Consider the following 21,746-nt stretch of genomic DNA (forward strand, 5'->3'; position numbering starts at 1 on the left):
CAAAACCCAAACTAACTGCCACCCACCGGCGTGCACACCAGTGCGCGAGCGGTAGTATATAGTCGCGCCGGAGCAAACACACCCTGCAATGAAAACCGAGAGAGGGAGGCACAAGAAAAAGATTCCCTGTATTCCTGCATAGTGGCAGCACATGCCAGGAAAGAAAAAGTTAGGAAATTAAGGCACTCTTTAAACGTACAGACGCCGCCGTAAATATCCGGCATCGACCATTTTGGACTTGTTTGCACCGCCGCATATTTACGTCATTGACCGTGAAAGGGCTGAGCCAACATGCGTAGAGAAGCGATAGCCAAAACCTCTTAGTCGTCTTCAAGGATACCATCCATGTCCTCTTCTTCCAACATTACAGACTGTGACAATATATTCATCCAGCGCCCTAAAATCACCCTGTGATTCACTGAACTTCATGTGAATGCCGTCCATAAAATGCATGTGCAGTATATGCCACCGTCTTGTCGGCGGTTCATTCCACAAATGGAGTGAAAATTCCTTCAAGCGTGAAGGAAGGAAAAATAAGTGCTGCCCTCATCTGGAACATTGCTAAGTGGACTTAATACCTGGAAACATACTCGAAAACAGGTGCTTCCAATGCAAATAACTGCCGAACACAAGCATGCATGCGTGTCGGGCGCTCTCCAACATCTGATTGGAACAGCTGTCTTCATGTGTTGGATGGGGCCCAACACGAGCGCAAAGGATGAAAGCATGTTGGTTAATTGTTGCCTGTGCAGAAAATTATTTATCAAAGTGTTTAAATTTAAAAACATTATGCAGCTGCCGTAGGCTATGTTTCTTTGTGAACTAAATGGGCCACCGCATATATATTTCGAGAGACTGCAAGTAGTGTTGAGGGTCAAAGCAGAGTGTCTACGTTGGCAGTGAAGCTTACCTCCTGGCAGCATGGCGACTCCCATTTCAGTTTCTTCTATCCTCGCTAATAATGGTTCAACTCGAAAAATTCTGGTGAAACGCTCCATACACAGCACTTCACAACTTACCGCGTATAACCAAAATTTCCAATGGGGCCTTGTCTGGTTTAATTAAACCAACTGCTCGAAATAAACAGCTTCACTAGACATTAGTCGTGATTCTGCGTGGCTGGACAAGTGGACTGTAATTTCTTTTTTATCATTGCTAAAGTGTCTTTCCTCAAAGTGCTAGTATGTGGTGTTCCTCTTTGTGCGGGCCATCGCACTGTACCCCGCAATTCTGGGCTCAGTGACCAAGGTACAAGAAAATTTATCTTTAGGTCAAAGTTCATGCTCCAAGAACTTTTGCGGCTGGCTGTGCATGTTGCCAAATCAAAGATTCTGTAACATGAAAGGCCCCCAGTGAAGTCTTTGCACAGGCACGTTCACATTTCTAATATGGTTTGGATGTTGCGCAATGTGTGATCTGGCAAGGCTGATACTTTTCAGTACGTGATGAAAGAGGAACGCCTTAGCCGAAGTGAGGCACTGTACGGCTTTCTCAGCCAGAGCCCGGATCCCCTGAAGGAGGAGCTGCCCATAGCCAAAAAGAACCTTTCGTTTCCTCTGCTGCAATTCTTTCGCAAGTGAGTGACACACTTTCTGTAGCTTTGAGTTAGTGCATGTTCATGCTAGTCCAACAATATTGGAATCTACATTCAAGGGGCACCCACCACAGAAAAGCACTGACTTCAATATATCCATAGCAGACAATGCTGCAGAAACTTGAGCAACATTTTTCATCGCCTGCACTTGCAACAAGAACACAATGCATCACAGTTGGTATGCAGAACATGTGAGAATGACTGGCGACTCGACTTCACATTACCTCGATATGTGCAGTCTAAATATATGAGTGTAGTATTAGGTAAAAGACTGCAGATCTTAGCCCATTCAACATGCCTAGTGAGGCAATCATGTGACCACACTGCTTCCACTACTCTTTGTGACCAACGCATAGTGTGCCACATATAGGCCTGATGCGCTGGTGTTTTGAACACACCATGTTGCGATCTGGTGGCAACTGACGGCATTGGCTGGGTGGCACAGCCCTCTGCATTGAGTTAGGCTGTCACTTTCTTGCTTTGTTTGTGTTTAGGCTTAACATCTTGTTATATTTGGGTGTTTAGTCAGTCTTTTGCTTTGTTTGTGTGTTTAGGCTTCATTTCCTACTCTGTTTGGGTGTTCAGCAGTCATATTAAATTATGGAGTTTTACGTGCCAAAACCACAATTTGATTATGAGGCACACCGTAGTTGGGAACTCTGGAAATTTGGACCACCTGGGGTTCTTTAATGGGCACCTAAATCTAAGTACACAAGTGTTTTCGCATTTCGCCTCCATCGAAATGCGGCCACCGTGGCTGTAATTTGATCCTGCAACCTCGTGCTTAGCAGCCCAATACCATAGCCACTAAGCAACTGCAGCGGGTTGTTCAGCCACCAGAAAAAGCAACTACATTTTCTGGGAGTAGCCTGGGTCACATCTCATGAAGATTTTGCCCTGTTCTTCACTTTACCATCGAAAAAGCTGTAGAAAAAATGCAGTCAAGCCTCTAAAACTGCAGCCGTTTATTTTTTTATTGAAAAAATTTGCCATGCACTGCAATTTACAGGACTCAAGGAAACTTCAAATGGTGAAGCAGCACAGGTAATTAAATGAAAGTTCATAGAGCAGTAGAAAGTGCTGCAGGACGAATTGCTGAGAGGTCACTTGAAATGAAATTGGCTGACCTGGTACAGACAGCTAGTTACATGCATGAAGTTAGGAAAATGTAGGTAAAAAGTGTTTAGACATCCGTTGTCACATTATACGTTGCCGTAAACAAATGACTGACAACCAAAACAACTGCGGCGACATCATTCTCTCTTTATAAGCAAAATTCCTGCGTATTAACGCAAAGCCTACAGAAACTAAAACGGGCTATTTACTGATGGTGACTACCAGGAAATGTGTGCTTGCCACATAACTGTGTTTGTGGCAAATGCGCAGGACAAGGGTAATTGGAGATCACAGAGAGAGGCCTTTGTCCTGGCAGTGGACATAAAATAGGCAGATTATTATTACTATTATTATTATTATTATTATTATGTGTTTGTGGCCGGCAATCCAACGGCAGCCAGCTTCACCACATACCAGAACCAGTCAGACTCTATCACAGTGCTTACAGTTGCAGCTTAATTGTTCTTTTATTAGTTTGATCATTGTTCAGGGCCCACGGTTTTGAGTTCATGCATGTTAAGCGAACACACACCCTGCAACAGTCTGCCATTGTAGTGTGACATTGTGTGACTTGAGCGATACATACTCAAAAGCGGCAGCACAGCAAAACTACATCTGCGACTTCTTGTACACAATGTACGCATTTGGCATGGCACTTTGCTTCCTTCACAATGGAAGGCATGCTACAAAGTCTCCCATGCACAAAATTCTCCAAAATTGCCACTGCAGCGCAGTTCAGACAAGCAGATATACCGCGGTGCCTTGCATTTACCAGGAAGGCTTTGCATAGCCCTACTAGGTAAGTGCGGCATGGAGGGTGCTGTAGATCAGCGTTTTCAGTGCCACCTGGATGTCACATCACACCTGTTGGAAGCAAAAGGTTATACTATAGGTACACGCACTGCAGTTATAATACTTGAAGAAATTGTTTCCTAGGAGGTATCACTTATCCAAACCAATTTACAACAATATTTGCAGAGTAATAGACTTGTAGACTGCATTATTTCCATGGCTTCTTCAGTGTTGTTTGTATGAAACAGATTGTAATGTGACATTCCTCCTTTTGCATTGCCACTGTATGTCTCCTTTGAGTTCACTCATCACTTGATTTCATAAAATTTTTCATAATAAATGTCTATTGTCTAGAATACAAGGTAGACATTTAAAGGCAGAAACTGGGCAACACCAGGCACTTTGAACCTGTTGTGACAGCAGGAACTTCTTTCAACTTGTTTAAATATCGCCATCGTTTTGTCACTACACTTTTGGCACCACAGAGGGTAGGTGCTTTGTGGTTTCGGAGGCTGAGCTCATAGTACGGATTCCTTTAACTGTCACTGAGTGTAACGATGGCATTTTTACACACACACATGCTCGCATGCACGCACACACACAGAAACACACACACACATACATATATGAGTATGAGACACTTGTTCTGCCATTTATCTAAAAAAGTCTTCTACCATTTCACAGCTTGTCTGGCCCTATCCTCCAGGACAGCAATGAAGAAGATGATGACCTTTATCTTTATGATAAGGACCTGTAAGTAATGATTGGTGCAAGCTATCTCCTGTATCCACCTGTATGTATTAATTAGGCAGTAATATGTGCAATGACTGTTCAACAATGGCCCTTTGTCTTTTGTTGTAAGCACATTTTAAATATGTTACTTAAATGCACATCCAAGGAATGCCAAACTGCCTGCAAGTAGTTTTTCTTTGTGAACCGTACCGCGAAATATATTTTGCGCTTTGGATTCGAAGAGACAGTTCATGGAGCGGGTGATATGCATGGCTTTATAGGAGCTGCTCATAATTGCTCTTCAGGCTATGCACCAGGCACCCAAGGGGGGCCCGGGAGGCCCCCCCCCCCCCCCCGAAATTCAGACGCATAACCCCCGCCCCCCCCCCCCCCCACTCCCCACCCACGCCACCATTTCTCACACACATTCCTAAGGCACCGCCAAATCAATGTTGAGACTTGACAGTTATTCGGTGGCCAACATTTTGCTGCCTTTTTCACTCCGTTTGGATGGCGGTAGTTATGGGCGTCTCCTGGGATGTGATGGCCAGTTTTCTCATCAATTCGGTGCCTGCGCGATTAACTCGAGATGCATTCAGTTGTTACCGTCTATTCAGTGGTCACGCCCATCGTTGTTGCTTCGTAAGTTCAACCTTCTTCGTGTAGACTGATCCAGGGACCAGGAAAGGGATTCAGTTCGTGGTCAGCTGGTCTGTATGTGCGTGGAACGAGTTGCGGCCAGAGAAAATGCCAGTTGCGTTTAACTTTTCTTTTTGTTTCAATATTTCCTCGAGTGACGGCTCGCCGCGACGCTGACAGATTCTCGGAACCATATACCCGTGATATGGGTTAGATAAGGTGGAAAATAAAATAATGCGAGATAGCATGCATCATCAATCCCTGTAATAATCTTGAAACTTATAGGCAAATTAATATGACTGTCACCTGTTAACTCGTCTGGTTTTTCCCCAATTGTACAGCTCTTGTCGTGCAAGATTGCCAACTGGAAACAAGAGTCGCAAGGACTTGAAAAATTAAGTGATGTACTAAGGGAGAGAGCCAAGGCAACAGCCAAACAGGAAGGAAAAGCGAAAATTAACAAATGTAACCGTTGTTTATGAAAATATTCATGGATATTCATTTAAAAAGGAAGTAGAGAAAATGCCGCCGGAAGTGGAGGACAATTCCGTGTGTTCCGAATGACGCTTCTACAGTTATCATTCGAGCCGCTTAACATTGCCACTTTTCTGCTGTGCTTATGTAGGCGTTTTTCTAACCTTCCGTGGTGGGCGCAATATGTGCCGAGTCGCAGCTTCCTGTGCCATACGCGGTTGTACGCGACTGGCGGCCACGCATCGTTACGTAACTTCCCAAATAACAATAAGAGTCGGTTGTGGCTCTTAACTTATCAGAGCAGTAAACGAGGGATCCAAAAGAACTGTGATTGTTCTGCAAATATATATATTTCTGTATATTTCTTCCAGAGATAATTCAAAAAACGCTACTATGGTGGGATACAATTTAAGAGGAAGCTTTAGCTCAGGCCCAACTCTGAGGCGGCCTACTCAAATACATGTAAAACACAAAAACGTTTTTCTAAGATAACCCCTGGACCGATTTTAATGAAATTTGTTGCATTTGAGAGAGACAGTTAAATTCTAGTGACTGCTTGAAGCGGAATTTCGAATTAGTGCCTGAATTTTGTAAAAAATATTTTCATATATTCGACAGTTTGAAAAATAAAATAGAAGCACGAAGTTTACAAATCCATAGCTCTGCATCACGAACAGATGTCGCGGTCCCATAAACGGCATAGATTAGACCATTCAAAGCGGACAAATTCGATAAATCGTTTTACATATTATGTGAATTAGTTACGTTGTTTACAAGGGTTTTGCAAAAGGTGTATTTCCATATTGCTAAATCTTTTTAGATTCATATGTAACATATCACTTTTGTCCGCTTTAAATGTACTACTAGATGCAATTCACAGAATTGTGATATCATTTTTCGTTGCCGAAAGACAGAGTTGGAAACTTGATAGTCACGTTTTCTAAACATTTTCGATTTTGATAATTTTTTAATAAAAGTTGACAATATAAAGCAAAAATTCGAAACCAACAGTCACTAGAGTTTAAGTTTATCTTTTAAATGCAATAAACGTTGTCACATTTGGTGCAGCGGTTGCTGAGAAAAACGAATTCTCCTTTTACATGTATTTAGATAGCAGCACCCGAGCTAAAGCTTCCTCTTAAGTCTGCAATGAAGCCCTGCCCGCGCCCTCATAACCGCCAGCCACTGTTCCTCCGCGAGGCTGCAAATAATTCGTACTTCAAACCTCTTCTGTTACCCAAATAAGGCGGTAACTACAAAAATAAAATTATTAGCGCGTAATTTTATACCTTTCTCAAGTACGTGTATCAAGTACGACGGTATAAAGTACGACGTCATGTTGAAAAGGCCGCATGACGACGATTTTCTTTTGCTTCTGTCATTGGCTGGTGGAGTAACACAACTCCGCGTGGTCCGTGTGCCTTTGTTTTCAACTACTGTTTTTAAAGTTCTATTCTACTAAAGTAATCTTTATTTTACAGTTTCTCTTCTTTACTTGTTCTTGGCAGTGTTGTTCCTGCGCTTCTTTCCTGCGCAAGAGCATTTGGCGTGGTTCTTTGTTTGCCAAGTAAAGGAGAGGCGTATCGCACAGGCGTACCTGTAAAATACACCTTATTTCATTTCTTTTTTGTGGGTTTATGTGTTTTTATGGCGAATGGTGGGCGTTATTCACATTTGTACTAGTAAAGGTACCCCCCCCCTGAAAATATTGTGGGTACGTGCCTGCTATGCACATCCACACTCTTGTCATTCGCCAGATAGTAAGCTTAGTGAGCCTCAGGGCCGTGTCAGCCTTTGCCTCGCGTAATCTAGCACACATGCTCAGCCTGCAAGGGGTGCCGAATGCTGCACAACAAGAAACATATTATTGGCCTAAGTTCACAGAAACTGGTTTATGTCTCCAACAGCACCCAATACAACACAGCACTCAGTCCCTGGGTGGCATGGGAAGCATGGAGGCTCCTTCGCCTAGGGCGAAAATGCAGCAAGGACACTACTAGCACATTGCTGCGGGAGGATGGCTCCCCACAATGCACCGTTAGGGAGAGGTGCCTTTGCTGCTATGCTGCATACTCTCGTGACGGCCCACTCGCAAAAGCTAGGGCCTGCCATGAGTGCAGCTCAGTATAGTATGACCACATGCAAGCACTACGCATCGCTCTTCGGCTTAGTGGTTGGAAAGGGAGCAAGAAAAGGTACACTCTCACCGTATGTTCAAGGCACCACAGACAAGCTCAAGTCCGAGCAATTCCCAAACATAGGGGCTGGTGGACGAGAAGAAAAACATGTACATACCCTGTGCTGTTCTGGAGAGGTCTTCCTTGCTCTCGCTTTGCTGATCGTGCTCATACCACCACAGCTGGCAGCGCGAGCGCTATTGCTGCAAGCTGATCTGTACAAAAAGCCACTTTTGACAACTGTTACAAATGGAAAGGGAGAGGCGTAGGGATGACAGAATAGGCGAATGTGTGCTCAGAGCTGCCAGGCTCGCACTGCTCACGCTTCTGTTCATGCTTCACCATTGATGTCGGCTATTGGCCAATAGCAGCTGTGTTTGGGAATCTGCTGTATGACAAAATATAGCTGCCACTGGCAGCCTTGAAATGGGTGAGGAAAAGGCTTGTGTTGAAAAGAGAATGTTTGAGAGAAAGGCAACTTTGCACTTCGGCTGTGAGCCCCATGCACCGCGCACAAGTGCAAAACTTGGCTGAGATGTTCACAGTAGCATGTTCCATCGATGGAATGTGTTTTTTCACCAAGCTCGAAGGCTGGTTCAAGACCTCTTTAAGGCTGGAAAAGAGAATTGAGCATACTAATTGCTCCAATAGCATGCAACTAATGCCTATGGTAAATTAAAAGTTGGGATGCAGCAAACTTCCTTAAAGCTGCCATCAATTTCACATTCAGTGAAGCGCACCAACAGGAATTCTGACATTGGCAACTGCACACTACAGCAGGGTACTGCACTGTATTTTGACTGCAAGAATCAATGGGAAAGTATTGCTGCGATATTCAAAGTTACTTGAAAGTGAAAGCCTGGAGGTTGATATCATGATTATAAGAATCAATCTTATTCCTGACGCTATTAATCTGTGGAATGAATTACCGAATGATGCAATGCAAAATACTGTGAGTGATTTTTAGGTTGGTCTTTATAAGTATTTCGCTCAAACTGTATAGCTTATTATTTATTACTTGCGTGTAATGTTTTTCTACAAATTTTCTATGTTACAAATGTTCTCCTACAAATGATCTTCAATGTTTGTTCTATGTTCAATTCAATTACTGACTCTCCCTGTAATGACCCTCAAGTGAGGGTTAACAGTATGACTAAATAAATAAATAAAAATAAAGAATGAATAAATTGGCAAATAATATTGTAACCATAATTGAGCAAAATAAATTTAGGATGCATAAGCAAAAGAAAAGAATTGTAAATTATACTCATGAATTCACAAAAAGATCTACTACTTCCACAAATTTTTGGTCATCTAAACATTTAAGTTTTGTAGGAACTGAAGGAAAGAATGTTGCTTTGTAGACTGGTTTTTTGTTGTTTGAAGCTCTCTCTATTTTATTTTATAATGATCTAATCGAAGAACTTAAGGCTGAAAGGCAGGCCAGTGCTTGTCCCATCTATTTTATCCTTTTCTTTGTTCCTCCATTCTCTCGAGTTTACACAGCCAATATGAATGTAAGCTGGTTGAAGTTTTTGCTTGTTTTAAATGGCTTGCATTGTTTTCTTTCCAGGCGAGAAGACAAGAAAGACGACATAGCCGTGCCACTGTACGCACTGGCCGATGAACTCTTTGAACTTCAGGGGGTCTTCAACCTGCTTCGCCGTGCTCTGATCTCGTTTGTGCAAAGCTATTATGGCAAACCCATAAACAGGCAAGGATGGTTCAAGTAATTTGGCAAAGGAGTACATTGCACACCAATGTGCAATGCTTCTTGAGATGAGGCAGCTCTTTCTCAAATCACCTCCGGGTAAAACAGTTCATTAGTGCTTAGAAAAATCAGGTGATTGCGAAATTGTTTTATAGCGTACTTGCGATGAGCATGAATAAAAGTGGTACTGCCAAGACATGATCAAGGCCCAAAGTGCTGACCGACGCAGCTTGCTTCCTGCTTGTCCACTTGTGCATTGCATAACCACTCACATTGGCGAATTTGAAACATTTTTCTAGCTGCCTTTTCCCGTTACAAGAATATTAAAGAATTCCTTTCTACTGCTCCTAATTCTTGCATATTTATGGCAGTGTAAAACATTGCACAACTGTTTAGCTTCAAGGAGTCAACCTGACCGCCCAATTGTGCTTCAAATAATTAGGTATTTCAGCATACTGCAGAAACAACTGAAAAATAATTCTTTTTTCATGGTAACGGTAACACTGTGGCAAAAGGTTACCACATGCTCAGTTCTCCAAACAAGGTGCATTTAAAGAGTAATTTTGGTTAGATGTTCTCAGCCATGCTTCAAGAAACAAGCTCTGAATACTTTTTACAATTTTCTACCTCTTTAGAGTTAAAAAATGGCGCTAGCAATCGGCCTAGAACTTGGAAATAAATATTGTGCTTAGGTGGCTATCCCAGCGAAGCTCCTGCGAAAATAATAGGAGAAAAATAAATCCTTCACATATTTATATGTCACGCTGACAAGTGATACATCAAGGACAGTGGAGCTGTACGAGTGATTTCTAGTGTATAAGTGCATACACTTTTACACGTATACACGAGTACAAGTGTATGAGTGAGTTCGGTAGTACTAACTAGGGGGGACCTATTTGTTGGCCCACAGACTCGCTTGAATGCAGCAACAGTTGCTGCATTAAATCTTAGTGGTGGCTCCTGCACAGACTGCATTGCAGTACCACAGCATCTGCTTTCACTGCCGCAGCCACACAAGCATCTGGCTCACCTCCAACGTGGAGCCAGTGTAACGCGACACGGAAAGAAATACAAGTTACTGGTTATAAGAAATGTGCACATAAGTTGTCTGCTCAGATAATGCTAGTTAACTTTAATTTTATAATAATTAGTCGTTACACAACCTAATCGGAGCTTCGACACAAGTTGTTTTGGATTTACATTTGATATTGACCACGCCATTGCACACCACACAAAGGCTGTTGTGCAAGTCCCCTTAAATGCTTCGTTGTGAAACTGCTGTTCCTTTTTAAGCAAAAAATATTTATCTTTCCTCTAAATAATTTAAACAATTTAGTGCTCTGTCCTGTTGCCTTCTCTCATGTGAATCATGAGCTAAGTAAGGATTTTCCTCTACGAAAGGACACTAACACCTTATCAGCAGCTAGAGAAAAAAATTCTTAATTCTGTTATTTTCAAGGATCAATCAACTCGAGAGACATTGGGGCATGTTCACTCTTTCGAAATTCGTTTACAATTTGGATTAAAAATATTTCAACACAAAATTGTGTTAAAGAAATTAATTACGATAGAATGATGTCATAAAAGATAACCTTCATCCCTGCAGTGTAAGCATATTTTGTATATCTGGAAATTCAGATTTTAATTAGTGGTTTATTGTTACTTAGCTAATTGAGCACCATGACTTGCTTTGCAAGTTGTGTCTGCCTCTTCATATTGTTACGAAGAGGAAGCCCGATGCACAAATGTATTTACAACTATTTACATGGGGAAAAGTTGGTGGTATTCAGGCAGGCTGGTACAAAGGTCACAGCTCCAGGAGCCAGTCTACCACTTCCTCTTTGTCTTCCTCTTGCATGCACAGTCCTGTCCAAATGCACTGTAACAATACCATCCAGCTACAGACATTGATTTGCGCTATCTGCTACAACTGACTTATCAAAACCTTGCGGGAGGTGCAGAAGTACAGAAAAAAGAAATGCATAAGCACGTGACAAGCAAAACAAAAATAAATACAACAGAATGTTTATAGGAAAATAAATGAACGTTTCAGGAACACTGCACCGAAACCAGATAAAAAGGAACCAAACCACAACATTTTTCAACTCCTGCATGTTCAGCTTTTGACATGTTATTTGTATACATAATATAATAATAATAATGTTTATTTTGGTTCATTGGGTGCAAACCGACAAAGGGCTCGGGCAGTAGATCATACACCACCTGACTAACGCCTGTCCTTTCCATAAGAAAACACTAAAGAAATTTAAAAAAAAAATGGTGAATGGGCATTTTACAGCAATAACACCTGCTGCAATTTTAAAATTACAACCGGTTACAATGCGCATACAAAACCAGCTCATAGCAAAATAAATCGACTACAGTAGACGCTGCTTAAATGGAACTCGAAGGTATAGAAAAATGTGTTACGTTTATTCAAGGTTTCATTTAAGCAGAGCACGCAAAATTGCAGTCATTTTATTAAAAAAGCGTCCGAGTGTTTACTGTGGTGAAAAAAAGAAATATTACTGTATTCTGCTTCTAATATTATAAATTTCTTGCGCAAAGTTGTGTTTATGTGCAAAAACACTCCTATTGATTCTGCGCAGCTCTTGTGTTCAGAATAATGCTGCAGACTTCCATCTCTTGCTATCTGGCCCCAGACAGTAACGTTCACTGGAACAGTAATATCTGTCATCGTCAATAGAACCTTCATAAACTTCATTACGAATTTTATCGGTATTATTTTCAACTGTCTCCTCGGAGCAAGTAACAAGGGCCAGCATTTGGGGCCTCGTATTCCGGGCTGTATGGATGAAGCAGTGTAGTGGCAGCCTGACTGCAGTGCCTACTATGCATTAGCGCTCTCTTCCTCCTCGAGGATCTTTACTCGCATAGTGAAGTTCTCGTGATGGAAACACCATCTGCAATATTGACATCCTTATCTTGCATTAACTTTCCCGCAACTGCCTAATAGATTCGATTTTATTCATTATTTTTAGCATCGCCATTTGACATGTTTGTCTGATTTTTTTCTGTTCCATAAGCCGATGAGGTAGGCGGTAGTTCCGTTTAACCGGAGATCATGGAGAGTTGAGTTCCATTTAACCCAAGTGTGGTAGCATTGTGCTTATGGGTGGCCAACCGAAATTGATACCATATTTAATTTATCCAGCATTTTCGTTTATCTGGAGTCCACTGTATATTTTCACATAAAAAATATACCTGAAAGTAAAAATGAACATAGCAGAAAAAGAAAACATAGACAAAACATGTTTGAAACAATGTTGTGACCACGCATCTTAAAGCAATGTGGAGTGTAGTTTTTATGTGTGGGCTCAACAATTACTGAGTGTGAGTCTAACATCTGCAGTATTTGGGTACCATAACTCGTCCATGGTCTGTCAGGTTGATAATAGATACGATAACATGCGCTTTCTAGCCCCCATATTCTCAAATGAAGGCCAACTCAAAGCTGTTCCTGTAGTCCACAGAGTTGAGGAAGTGTCCAAAGTTCAGCCGACTGTTCAGAGGGCATGCTGCACAAAATTCCATCTTCTCCTGGCTGAGTCTGTGTAGGCCAGACTGAGCATTGCATTAATGTCTGGCCAAGGAAACACGGTAGTAAATTTCGCAAAGCTACCATTGGTAATTTGGCAGCTCATTGCCACAAATGCGAATTCCAACTATACTTTAACTTATCTGGAGGATTGCTAAATGATGGGACAACTATAGTTTAACTTATCTGGAGGAGCAATAAACGATGGGACAAGGAGAAATAACACTCCCCCCTTATTTGTTTTTCCTCATCCCGTCGTTTAGTTCCTAGAGTCGGCGCATGCTGCAACTACATGACATATAGGATTTGTGTTTAGATGCGTAAGCATAAGCTCTGGTGATTACGTGTCTTACTTCTATGTCCTTCTCTCTGGGGGGCTAACACCTACATAGGCTGTGTACACCTTGCAATAGACCTCAGTTGAAAGTAGCACTTGTCCTGTATATTCGTTGGTATTTCATCCCTCCTGCACTATCCGAAGATAGTAACCAGCCCTTGCTATGTGTCTGACCATTGTATTCCCTTTGCTTAATAAGCACTCCAAAGTATCTTGTTGTCTTTTTTTTTCCAGGCAACTGCGTGAATGGGTGTCGTGGGTGTTTTCGGAGCCCATGCAAGTCTACATGTTGGACATGCTGCGGGAGTCAATATGGCCTGGAGGTCAGCTTGCCCCCGAGTGGCCACAACGCTCAGAGCAGGAACAGCTTGCCGCTCGCAAGCAGGCCAAATCACTGCTTCTTGAAAACTTGCCACGTTAGTAGTACATTTGTTTACGTCAGCATGGCAAGATATCTTTCTTAATGTTCCAATAAGGTCACCCTCATGCTCTTTACTTATCTCCCTTTTCGCTTATTCTGTTCTGGCTACTGTTGCAATTACTAATTAAAAGACAAAAATTTCAATGCATTTCCTTCCTTTAGCGGACGAGACATTCTTGGTTGCATACTAAACGCTTTGAAAGTCTGTAATCAGCTAGAAATAATGTGGACCACTATAATTTCTTGTTTTAAGGCAGAGCATTCTTTGGCTCATTCGTCATATGCTCATATTGAACGGCCGAATTAGAAATCCCACCGGCGGCATCACACGATCATTGTTACTGTCATCTTGCTGCTGTCATCACACACGTGCTCACATCAGGTGCATAGCTGTCTGTCTTGCATAAGCCTGTTGGTCCATCTAGTAACGCTTTGTGTAATCCCCAACGATGCTAGGTAGCCAGCTACCGACGATTCCCATTGTGCGTGCAATCTGCGTCACTTCTTTTTTTTAAATCACAGCTTTCTTTGCAAACCCTGAGACCTAAATTGCACGCATAGTTCTATTGTGCAAATGTCAACTGGCCCTGAGACAAGGCAGTGGATGACTTTAGAAAATGGTTCGTGCCCTCAAGCGGCCACCAGTGCGGCAATCATGAGCGAAGGTGCTTCATCGTCTGCTTCACTTGATGCCACTTGTGTAGGACGTGCCTCATCTAATTGGAGTCGACCCTTTCTTTGACCATCTTAGCTAACCATAGCACAACCAAGATAAGCATCACACAAGTGGGCACAAAATGTCTTGCAAGCACCGCAACCATCACATCTCTGTGCAGTCGGCATGTCAAGTACATCTGTGCTTTGGCACTCACTCTTTTGCCTGCTGGGTACACGCAGAAAAACTCGAATACTGACCTGCCTTTGCTAAACGCACTATGCGCAGCCGTGGTGCACTGCTGAGAAGACAGTGGCACACCATCTATCACTCTTCATGACAACGAACTGCAATACCTATCTCAATTTCGATTATGCGTCAGTTAGTCATAGTTGCTTCGATGCATCTCTGTGTCTCGTGTATGTCATGGTTATCGACTGGCACCTATATATATGTTAGACTTGTCTTCAATAAAATATCAGTCGAGAGTCAGCGCCGTGTTGTCGTTTTATACCTTCTTTTGTCCTTGTCTTGTGTTGCGCTGTAACGAACCTTAAATATGAATCCCAACCAACTGGCCCAACTTGCCGTCTTGATGCACACTATCAGAGCATGAAGTTTTACGTGCACTACTACATTGTTGCATTTCGGCTGTCCATATGGGTGGAGACATTCTGGTGCAGCAATCATGTTTAAAGCGATTCGGTGCATAAATAGTACCTCGTGGAGCTCTTAGTCAAGTGTGTTATGCACTAGAATATGCCTCTGCCGGTTAGAATACCGAAAGTATTATTTTGAACAGATATCTTTGAGTGTGTTTTTCAACTCATTTTGACAAGTTACTGAGGACCACCGACGAATTGCACATAAACATTACCTGCAGCCTGCGCTTATTTCCTAGTGTGTGCTGAAAAATACGCTTTGGTGTATACTGGCAACAGCTAGAAGGTTCCTGCGAGTGTGCTTTTTTATCTTTAAAGTTGTCCTGAAGCACCTCTTGGGCTTGGTGAAAAAACATAGTCTGTGGAAAGCATATGCTGCTGTGAACATCACAGACAAGTTTTTTCTGTTTTACATGGCACGTGGAGCTTGCAAGTGGTGCCCGAAGTCACCTTTCTCTCAAACGCTCTCTTTCCAACAGAAGCCTGCTCCTCACTCTCTTCTGGATGCCCCGCAGGCGCGTCTGCGTCAGCAGGCGTTTGGTGTGTTGCAATACCACGTACCCGAGCTCGTAAGGGTTGGACCCTTCCGCGTGTAGCTGTGTGCAGCTTAGCCGTGCACAGCTTAGCCATGTCTGAGGAAAGGGTGATCCGGGCGGTTGAGCCGATATCGGGTGTTTGGACCTTTAAGGTCCAAGGTGGAAGGTTCTAAGGTTCAAGGTGGAAGCAACACAACTCTTTGGCCTCTGCTTCATGTAGACGGCACCCTTAGACTGACCCACCCGGGGGAAATTGGCAGTTGCCTTTTCCTGTCTCTCTCTCCTCAAATCTGTCTTTCTCTCACTTTTTGACCTTTCCTGTCACCTTCTCTCTTCCATTTACTTCTTTGTTTCTTGACGGCTAGTGTTAACCTTGTGTGGCTATCCTACCTTGGGTACACCATATTTGGTCAAGAAGTATCAAGAAGGTATCAAGAAGACAGTGCTCATGAAGCCACCATCCTTCTCGGCCCACCTTCGCACGCTTTCACTTGACCCAAAACTTACAGGGCACGGTGCACGATAGAATCTTATCATACTTGGATTTACATGGAACATGAAGCTGCTCCACTTTGACAATCGATCTTGGTTATGTGTTGTGCAATTCAAGAGGTGTGTTCGCAAGCGGCCACTTGTAATTCAGCCATTTCACCATCTGCATCTGCAGAAGTTTCCATTTATTGTCTCGGTATCCCATTGCAGCTGCATTGAAATTTCCTTATATTGAATTTATGCATAAACACACTTTGTTATATTGAGGTTCTAAATATAGGGCGTTCTATGGAAAATAAGTTATAGAAAGTTAAATATTTCATTATATCAAGAATTTCATTAAAGTCCATTATGTCGAGGTTTAACTAACTGTACAGCCTTTGGTTTTAGCTGCATGTATCCTTTGTTGTAGAATCTACAAATGGTTCACATTGCTGTAGCATCCAATTGCCTTCCACAAAAGCAACCAATTTGCCACACTCCCCTAATAGTTTTGCCAGTACTACTTGTAAGTGCCTCAGAATGATGATGCAGCGTACATAATGCATGCATACCTCTTAAATTGGCTGCCGCAGTGGCCCACCGCCAGTCAGTGTGGTTACACCGCCACAGCATCGCTTTTTCGCCAGTGTGGCTGGGGCTGAACACAGGTGGTCAGTCTTGAGAAAGGCTGGACTGAAGCCAAGTGACCCAAGCCTTTATTTTATTTTGTTCCCCATATGCCTTGAGGCAAGTATTCCTTTAAAGAGGAAAAAAAAAGTTCATGCACAGCTGTGCGTGTTACTATCATGCCTGTGTTGCATTGTGAGGTACACCTGTGCAACAAGGGTTCAGCTAGACAAGAAAACAACACAGAGACAAGCATTGTGTGTTTCACAACAGTAAATTAAGCTTTGCTTTCTTTGCTAATCATCTTTGATGGTTTCTGTGCAACATTTTATGCATTCTTATTTTTCTTGTCACAGTTTTCTGTAGATCAGCAAAATGTGAATGGGCCTTGCATGGTGTCAAAGACCTTACTGAAATTGTTTTGGAAGAGAGGTTTAAGGAAATTTAATATTTGAGCAAGATGTGTGCAACGCTTCACCTGGATAGATTATAAAAGCAACAGTCCGTATTTGCTATGACCGTATAGCTACATGTCACATTCACTTCTCTAATGATAAAGCATTTGTGTCCTGTGTGACTTTGTCTGGTGCAGTTCTCCCCGATGCATGAGCTCAGACAGCGATAAAATTTCTCCGAAGTGATAATGCACTTAACAAGCAGTCCGACCATTCTCTTTTACAGTAATAACCAATTCATGACAAGCCATATTCATTGAACCCATTCAATGCTGGCAAGAACATCGCCAGGAGACTGTGCTGGCTAGAGATCATTAGTAAAGGCCGTGGTAATAGGTTACAGAAAATCGTGTAACAGTCTGTTTAAGGGGGGATGTGGGCCGAATATTAACTTATGAACTGTTGCATGAATATTTATAAAAATATATTGTTTTATGTACATATTGTAAATTTCATTAACACAGATCAAATAAAAAAGAAGTTATGGCTGTCATAAGGACCAATTAGGCATGTCGCCTTGGGAAATCTATCATTTCAGAAATAATTAATACACACTCATTGTATTCCTTAGATACTTTCTAGGGGGTTACAGTACAGGTTAAGGCTGGTCGCATGTTTTTCAGTACATTTCTGTAACAATGTCATCACTTTGAGGCAAAGTTCAATTTTTTTCATTGTCATATATCAAATATGTAATAAGTTTTTGTGTTAATAAATATTTAGAAATACAGAAAGTACCCCATCTTGTCCCTGACATAATTTCAGGCCAGGAACTACTTTGAAAGCAGGTTTATGAAGCAGTTTGGAAAACAGTTTTCCTGAAGGTTTTGTTCAGCCCAAAAGTGCAAACTGAGAAAAATGAGCTGAAAGATTTGAGAACATATATTATTTTAAAGCGAAAAATAATTAAAGTGCCCTGCTCCATAGCTTGGATCCTCCTCTTCAATTCAAGCCTGCTGTGCGGCAATTGCTTCCAGTTGTCTTCACTTTTTGTCAGCTTTCGAAGCAGCCCAGCGCTATTTTCTCTGTTTGCAGACAGTGGCGCTGCAGCCAGGATTATGCCTTTCTCTCTTTTTTTGGTTTTTACTTTGCGGTCTGCATTACTCTCAGTGGAAGCTCCTTCATGATTGAAAAGCGTGAAAAACAAGCTTTCTGATGGAGGCATTCACTCCGTGTTTGATTTGTTGCCTGCTCTGGGGCCATATCCTGAGTACACCATTCATGGGCACTCTCGACAGCGATAATATATTTGTTTCTTTCTTCTGGTGCAGATTGCAACCAATCTTTGTGATGAGCGTGTTTGCATCTGGGAATCCAAAATAAACAAAATGAGAAATTGCGTATTTCTGTCAAAAATCGCAATTTTAGGCCCGCATTCCCTCCTAAGTGCCATGCTTGAGTTTGGCTTTGCCTCTCCCAAGATAATTTCCAGTGGGGAATCCGTGCTTACTGGTCATGTCGTCTGTGCGGGAGTTGGCTCAACTGAAATTCCGTGATAGCTTTTGTTTGCGACAAGTGCCATGAGAAAGGTCAATGTCAAGATCGCAGCATGCGTCTCTTGAATTCAGACATGGCAGAGTGGCACAAGAAGGACTCCCAATACCAACCATGAGGCGTGTTCAAGTGATAACTTGGGGTAATAAAAAGGCAGCGTGCCTAGTTTTTGTGTTCTTGCTTTGTGAAAGACAGTGTGGCATTTGACAGGAACAAGAGTCTTAGATCATGACAATGACTGTCACTACGACAGTTTGAAAAATTTGTGTTCACATCATGAGCCAGGTGTAAAAGAGGCAATGCAATATTGCATCTGCAACACCAACTGACTCCGATTGAACTATCTTGAAAAGTATCTTAAATCACTAAAAGGTATTTAAGTTCCAGTGCTAAATACTCTTTTGCAAAAGTATTCGTTAAATATCAAGATAGTTACAAAAGTACTTCAAATACAATATTTTGGGTAGCGTATTTAAGATATGTGCGAGTCTGCCTTTGGTTTGATGAGCAATAAGCTTGACTGTGTATTGACTAAAATAGTGATTGTAATGAAGAATGTATTTCATATGCTTCATGTTTAACTAATTCTTGTTCTATATTGCAGACATTCTTGATGTAGTTGGGCAGCAAAATGCTCGCAGGGGTGCAGCCAAAGCATTCGATGTCTTTCAAAATGTTCGTTTGAACAAGCAGCTTTTTTATGTGAGTATTGATGCATTTTTGACACTTCAGTTCTGGACAACACTTTCACATTTGGCAGTCCCTAAAATGTTGCTTGAGTACGTCCTTCATGTATCTACCGTCAGTTTCCCCAGAAGTATACTAGTAACAAAATAAAGCCATTAGTGTGCTAACATAGTGTTTCTTTAATTTGCCTTCCTTATGTACACCAGGCGACAAAATATTGCGGGACACGAGATCTGAGAAAAAGCTGAATATCTCTGCAACCTCACAATGCAGTCTGGTATTTACATTTTGGGCCTCGACTAGAATATGCTAACAACATTGTCGTATACAGTTTTACTGGCTACTGCTACAGGCTGTTCGGGAATGGAATGATTTCAGAGATCCCGTGGTCCGTAAACTTTTGTTGCCGGGTGTACCTATGAACTTAGGCGTAGATTTGACCACATTTAACGTCCCTTGTCAACTTAATGACAGGAGCATTCCGGGCAAGTTGGTAATCCATTATCTAAATGATATTGCGCGACACAAAAAAAACGACACGGACGTTAGAGAAGACAACACACCAAGCGCTTGGTGTGTCGTCTTCTCTCACGTCCGTGTCGTTTTTTTTTTTTTTTGTGTCGCGCAATATCGTTTAAGCCTTGTCAACTGTTACTAGTCTGAATACATACTTTTTTTTCAGGACTTGTTGGAGGCATTTTTGCTGGAGTTTGCCCCAGAGCTAAAGCCTCATTCATGACATGAGGCTCACGTGGAGCCACATGCAAGACTGCCAACAAGAGGCCCACACATTTCTAGTCATTCTGTGCATAGTAGGATAGGCCTTTTTCTAGAAAAAGAATGATGTTAGGTAGGACACATATTTTAGTGATGGGAGTTGGTGCAGGTTCCCTGTTGCATTTAGCTCTATTCATCCACATACATTACTTTTGACATTAGTACTTCGCTATGTGAGCTTAGCTCAGATAAGTGAAGCCATACTTTCTAGAAACCGACAGGGATAATATCGCACATTGTAACTGCGAATGCTGCAGTAAAGCTATACTAGCTGTGGTGTATAATGCAGGAGACGGTTATTCCGAATAAGTTGAATTACGGTGTACATGACCCTGAGATATACAAGCTGAGAAACTGTCTGTGCTGTGAGACTTAACCCACCCATTGGCTATGAAGGAGCTGGCTATACTGCCAAAGCCGGTGATGGTTGGTTTAAAAAGCTTTCATACATGACCCAACCAGCAATATCTGCTTACACTCGTTTAAAGGTGTTGTCAATAGATATCACTACTTTTCCATTACAGTGGTGGTTAGATTTTTAAAAATTTTTAGTATTTATTATTTTGTGGAAACTATCGTAGCACACATATGCCGCAACTATAATCTGTGTGCAGGGGCTTGCAGCATGCGTAATATTTAGTAGCCAATGGGTTAAGCATATTTTAAAAGCAAATTTATGTTTCTTGTGCACTGTCACTTAAGACCTCACTTTCATCCTGTTTTCTGTAGCTCACATTCTTTTGTGTCTCTCATTCCAGCAAATTCTTTTGAAGGGCAGCCACCTCATCGTGTTGTTTCTATTTAGCTCATGTTTATTACAGTGCATGTGCTGCTGCGTGTGTTGCTGCAATAATAAGTCACCGTATAGATCTGCAGGCGCTCTGTGTGCTCTAATTCCAGGTGGAAGCATGAGTTGGAATAGGCAATAAAGGTGTTGAGAAACATTGTAGCCTTTTAGTATTTGCTGTGCGGATTAAATCATAAGATATGATGTGCACCATGCGCTTGATGGCTTAATTATATATTTTGCCACGTATGAGCAAATCCCTGTCATTGTCTTAGTTACAAATATCATCATGAAGAAAGTGGAATTGAAGCAACAAGTCTCATCTTTCTTAAGATTGTGCTGCCTACAGTTCTCAATGAAACACAGGGCACCAATTGCAAGGGTGACGGATTTTTGCATTTGTGCACTACCTCCTTGTCGTACAGGCTTCTATAAATACTTATAACTGTAAACAGGTGGTCTATGAAGAACTTCTAATGTCATCCTGGACTCAGAAAAGTAAAGTGAAAAGTGCATACTTTGTTTGGAATCATGTATACAACCTACAGAACAGCATTTGTTTCAATAAAGAATGAGCACAAACCAGCATCTGAACCACATAATTGATGATAAGGCGCTCCCGATAACGACGCGAAGCACACAGCGCTCCCCGCATACGTTTCCCGGTAGAGATTACTGTTGTGCAAGCTGCCCTGGCGACGGAAGCTTACAACTTGGGGGTTGACGTCACTGGCCTTTCATATACAAAAAAAAATCAGCCTAGCAACTGATTTCATTGTTGCAGCACCGCTCTAGGTGGGCAACGCATAGTTCGTACTCTAGAGGAGCAGCGTGAATATGAAGAGCGGCAAACGGAAAAAGAAACGGCAATGCGACCAGTGGTGGTATGTTGTCAAAATTACCATTACTACCATTATTCAAATGCCATAAAGCATTACACACCCCCCTCAGCAGTTGTAGTGGTGGTTTTTAACAGCTTAGCTAGACATCCGCTTCGCAGGCCCAGGCTGGGATGGCGGGTCATATATGCATATATATAT

General features: G+C 42.1%; 1 protein-coding gene across 1 annotated transcript in view; it reads left to right on the forward strand.

Moving 5' to 3' along the window:
- The window catches only part of LOC126535916 (sorting nexin-25-like), a 92,780-nt gene extending 71,488 nt beyond the window's left edge, over positions 1-21,292 (forward strand). Inside the window, exons 18-23 of the mRNA XM_050182769.3 lie at positions 1,440-1,576; positions 4,187-4,255; positions 9,098-9,238; positions 13,366-13,547; positions 19,060-19,157; positions 19,825-21,292. Coding sequence (XP_050038726.1) covers positions 1,440-1,576; positions 4,187-4,255; positions 9,098-9,238; positions 13,366-13,547; positions 19,060-19,157; positions 19,825-19,881 — 684 coding nt within the window. The 3' untranslated portion in view covers positions 19,882-21,292. The remainder of the gene's footprint in view (positions 1-1,439; positions 1,577-4,186; positions 4,256-9,097; positions 9,239-13,365; positions 13,548-19,059; positions 19,158-19,824) is intronic.
- The last annotated feature ends 454 nt before the right edge of the window (positions 21,293-21,746 follow it).

The sequence above is a fragment of the Dermacentor andersoni genome, chromosome 4 (assembly GCF_023375885.2).
Source record: "Dermacentor andersoni chromosome 4, qqDerAnde1_hic_scaffold, whole genome shotgun sequence".
NCBI lineage: Eukaryota > Metazoa > Arthropoda > Arachnida > Ixodida > Ixodidae > Dermacentor > Dermacentor andersoni.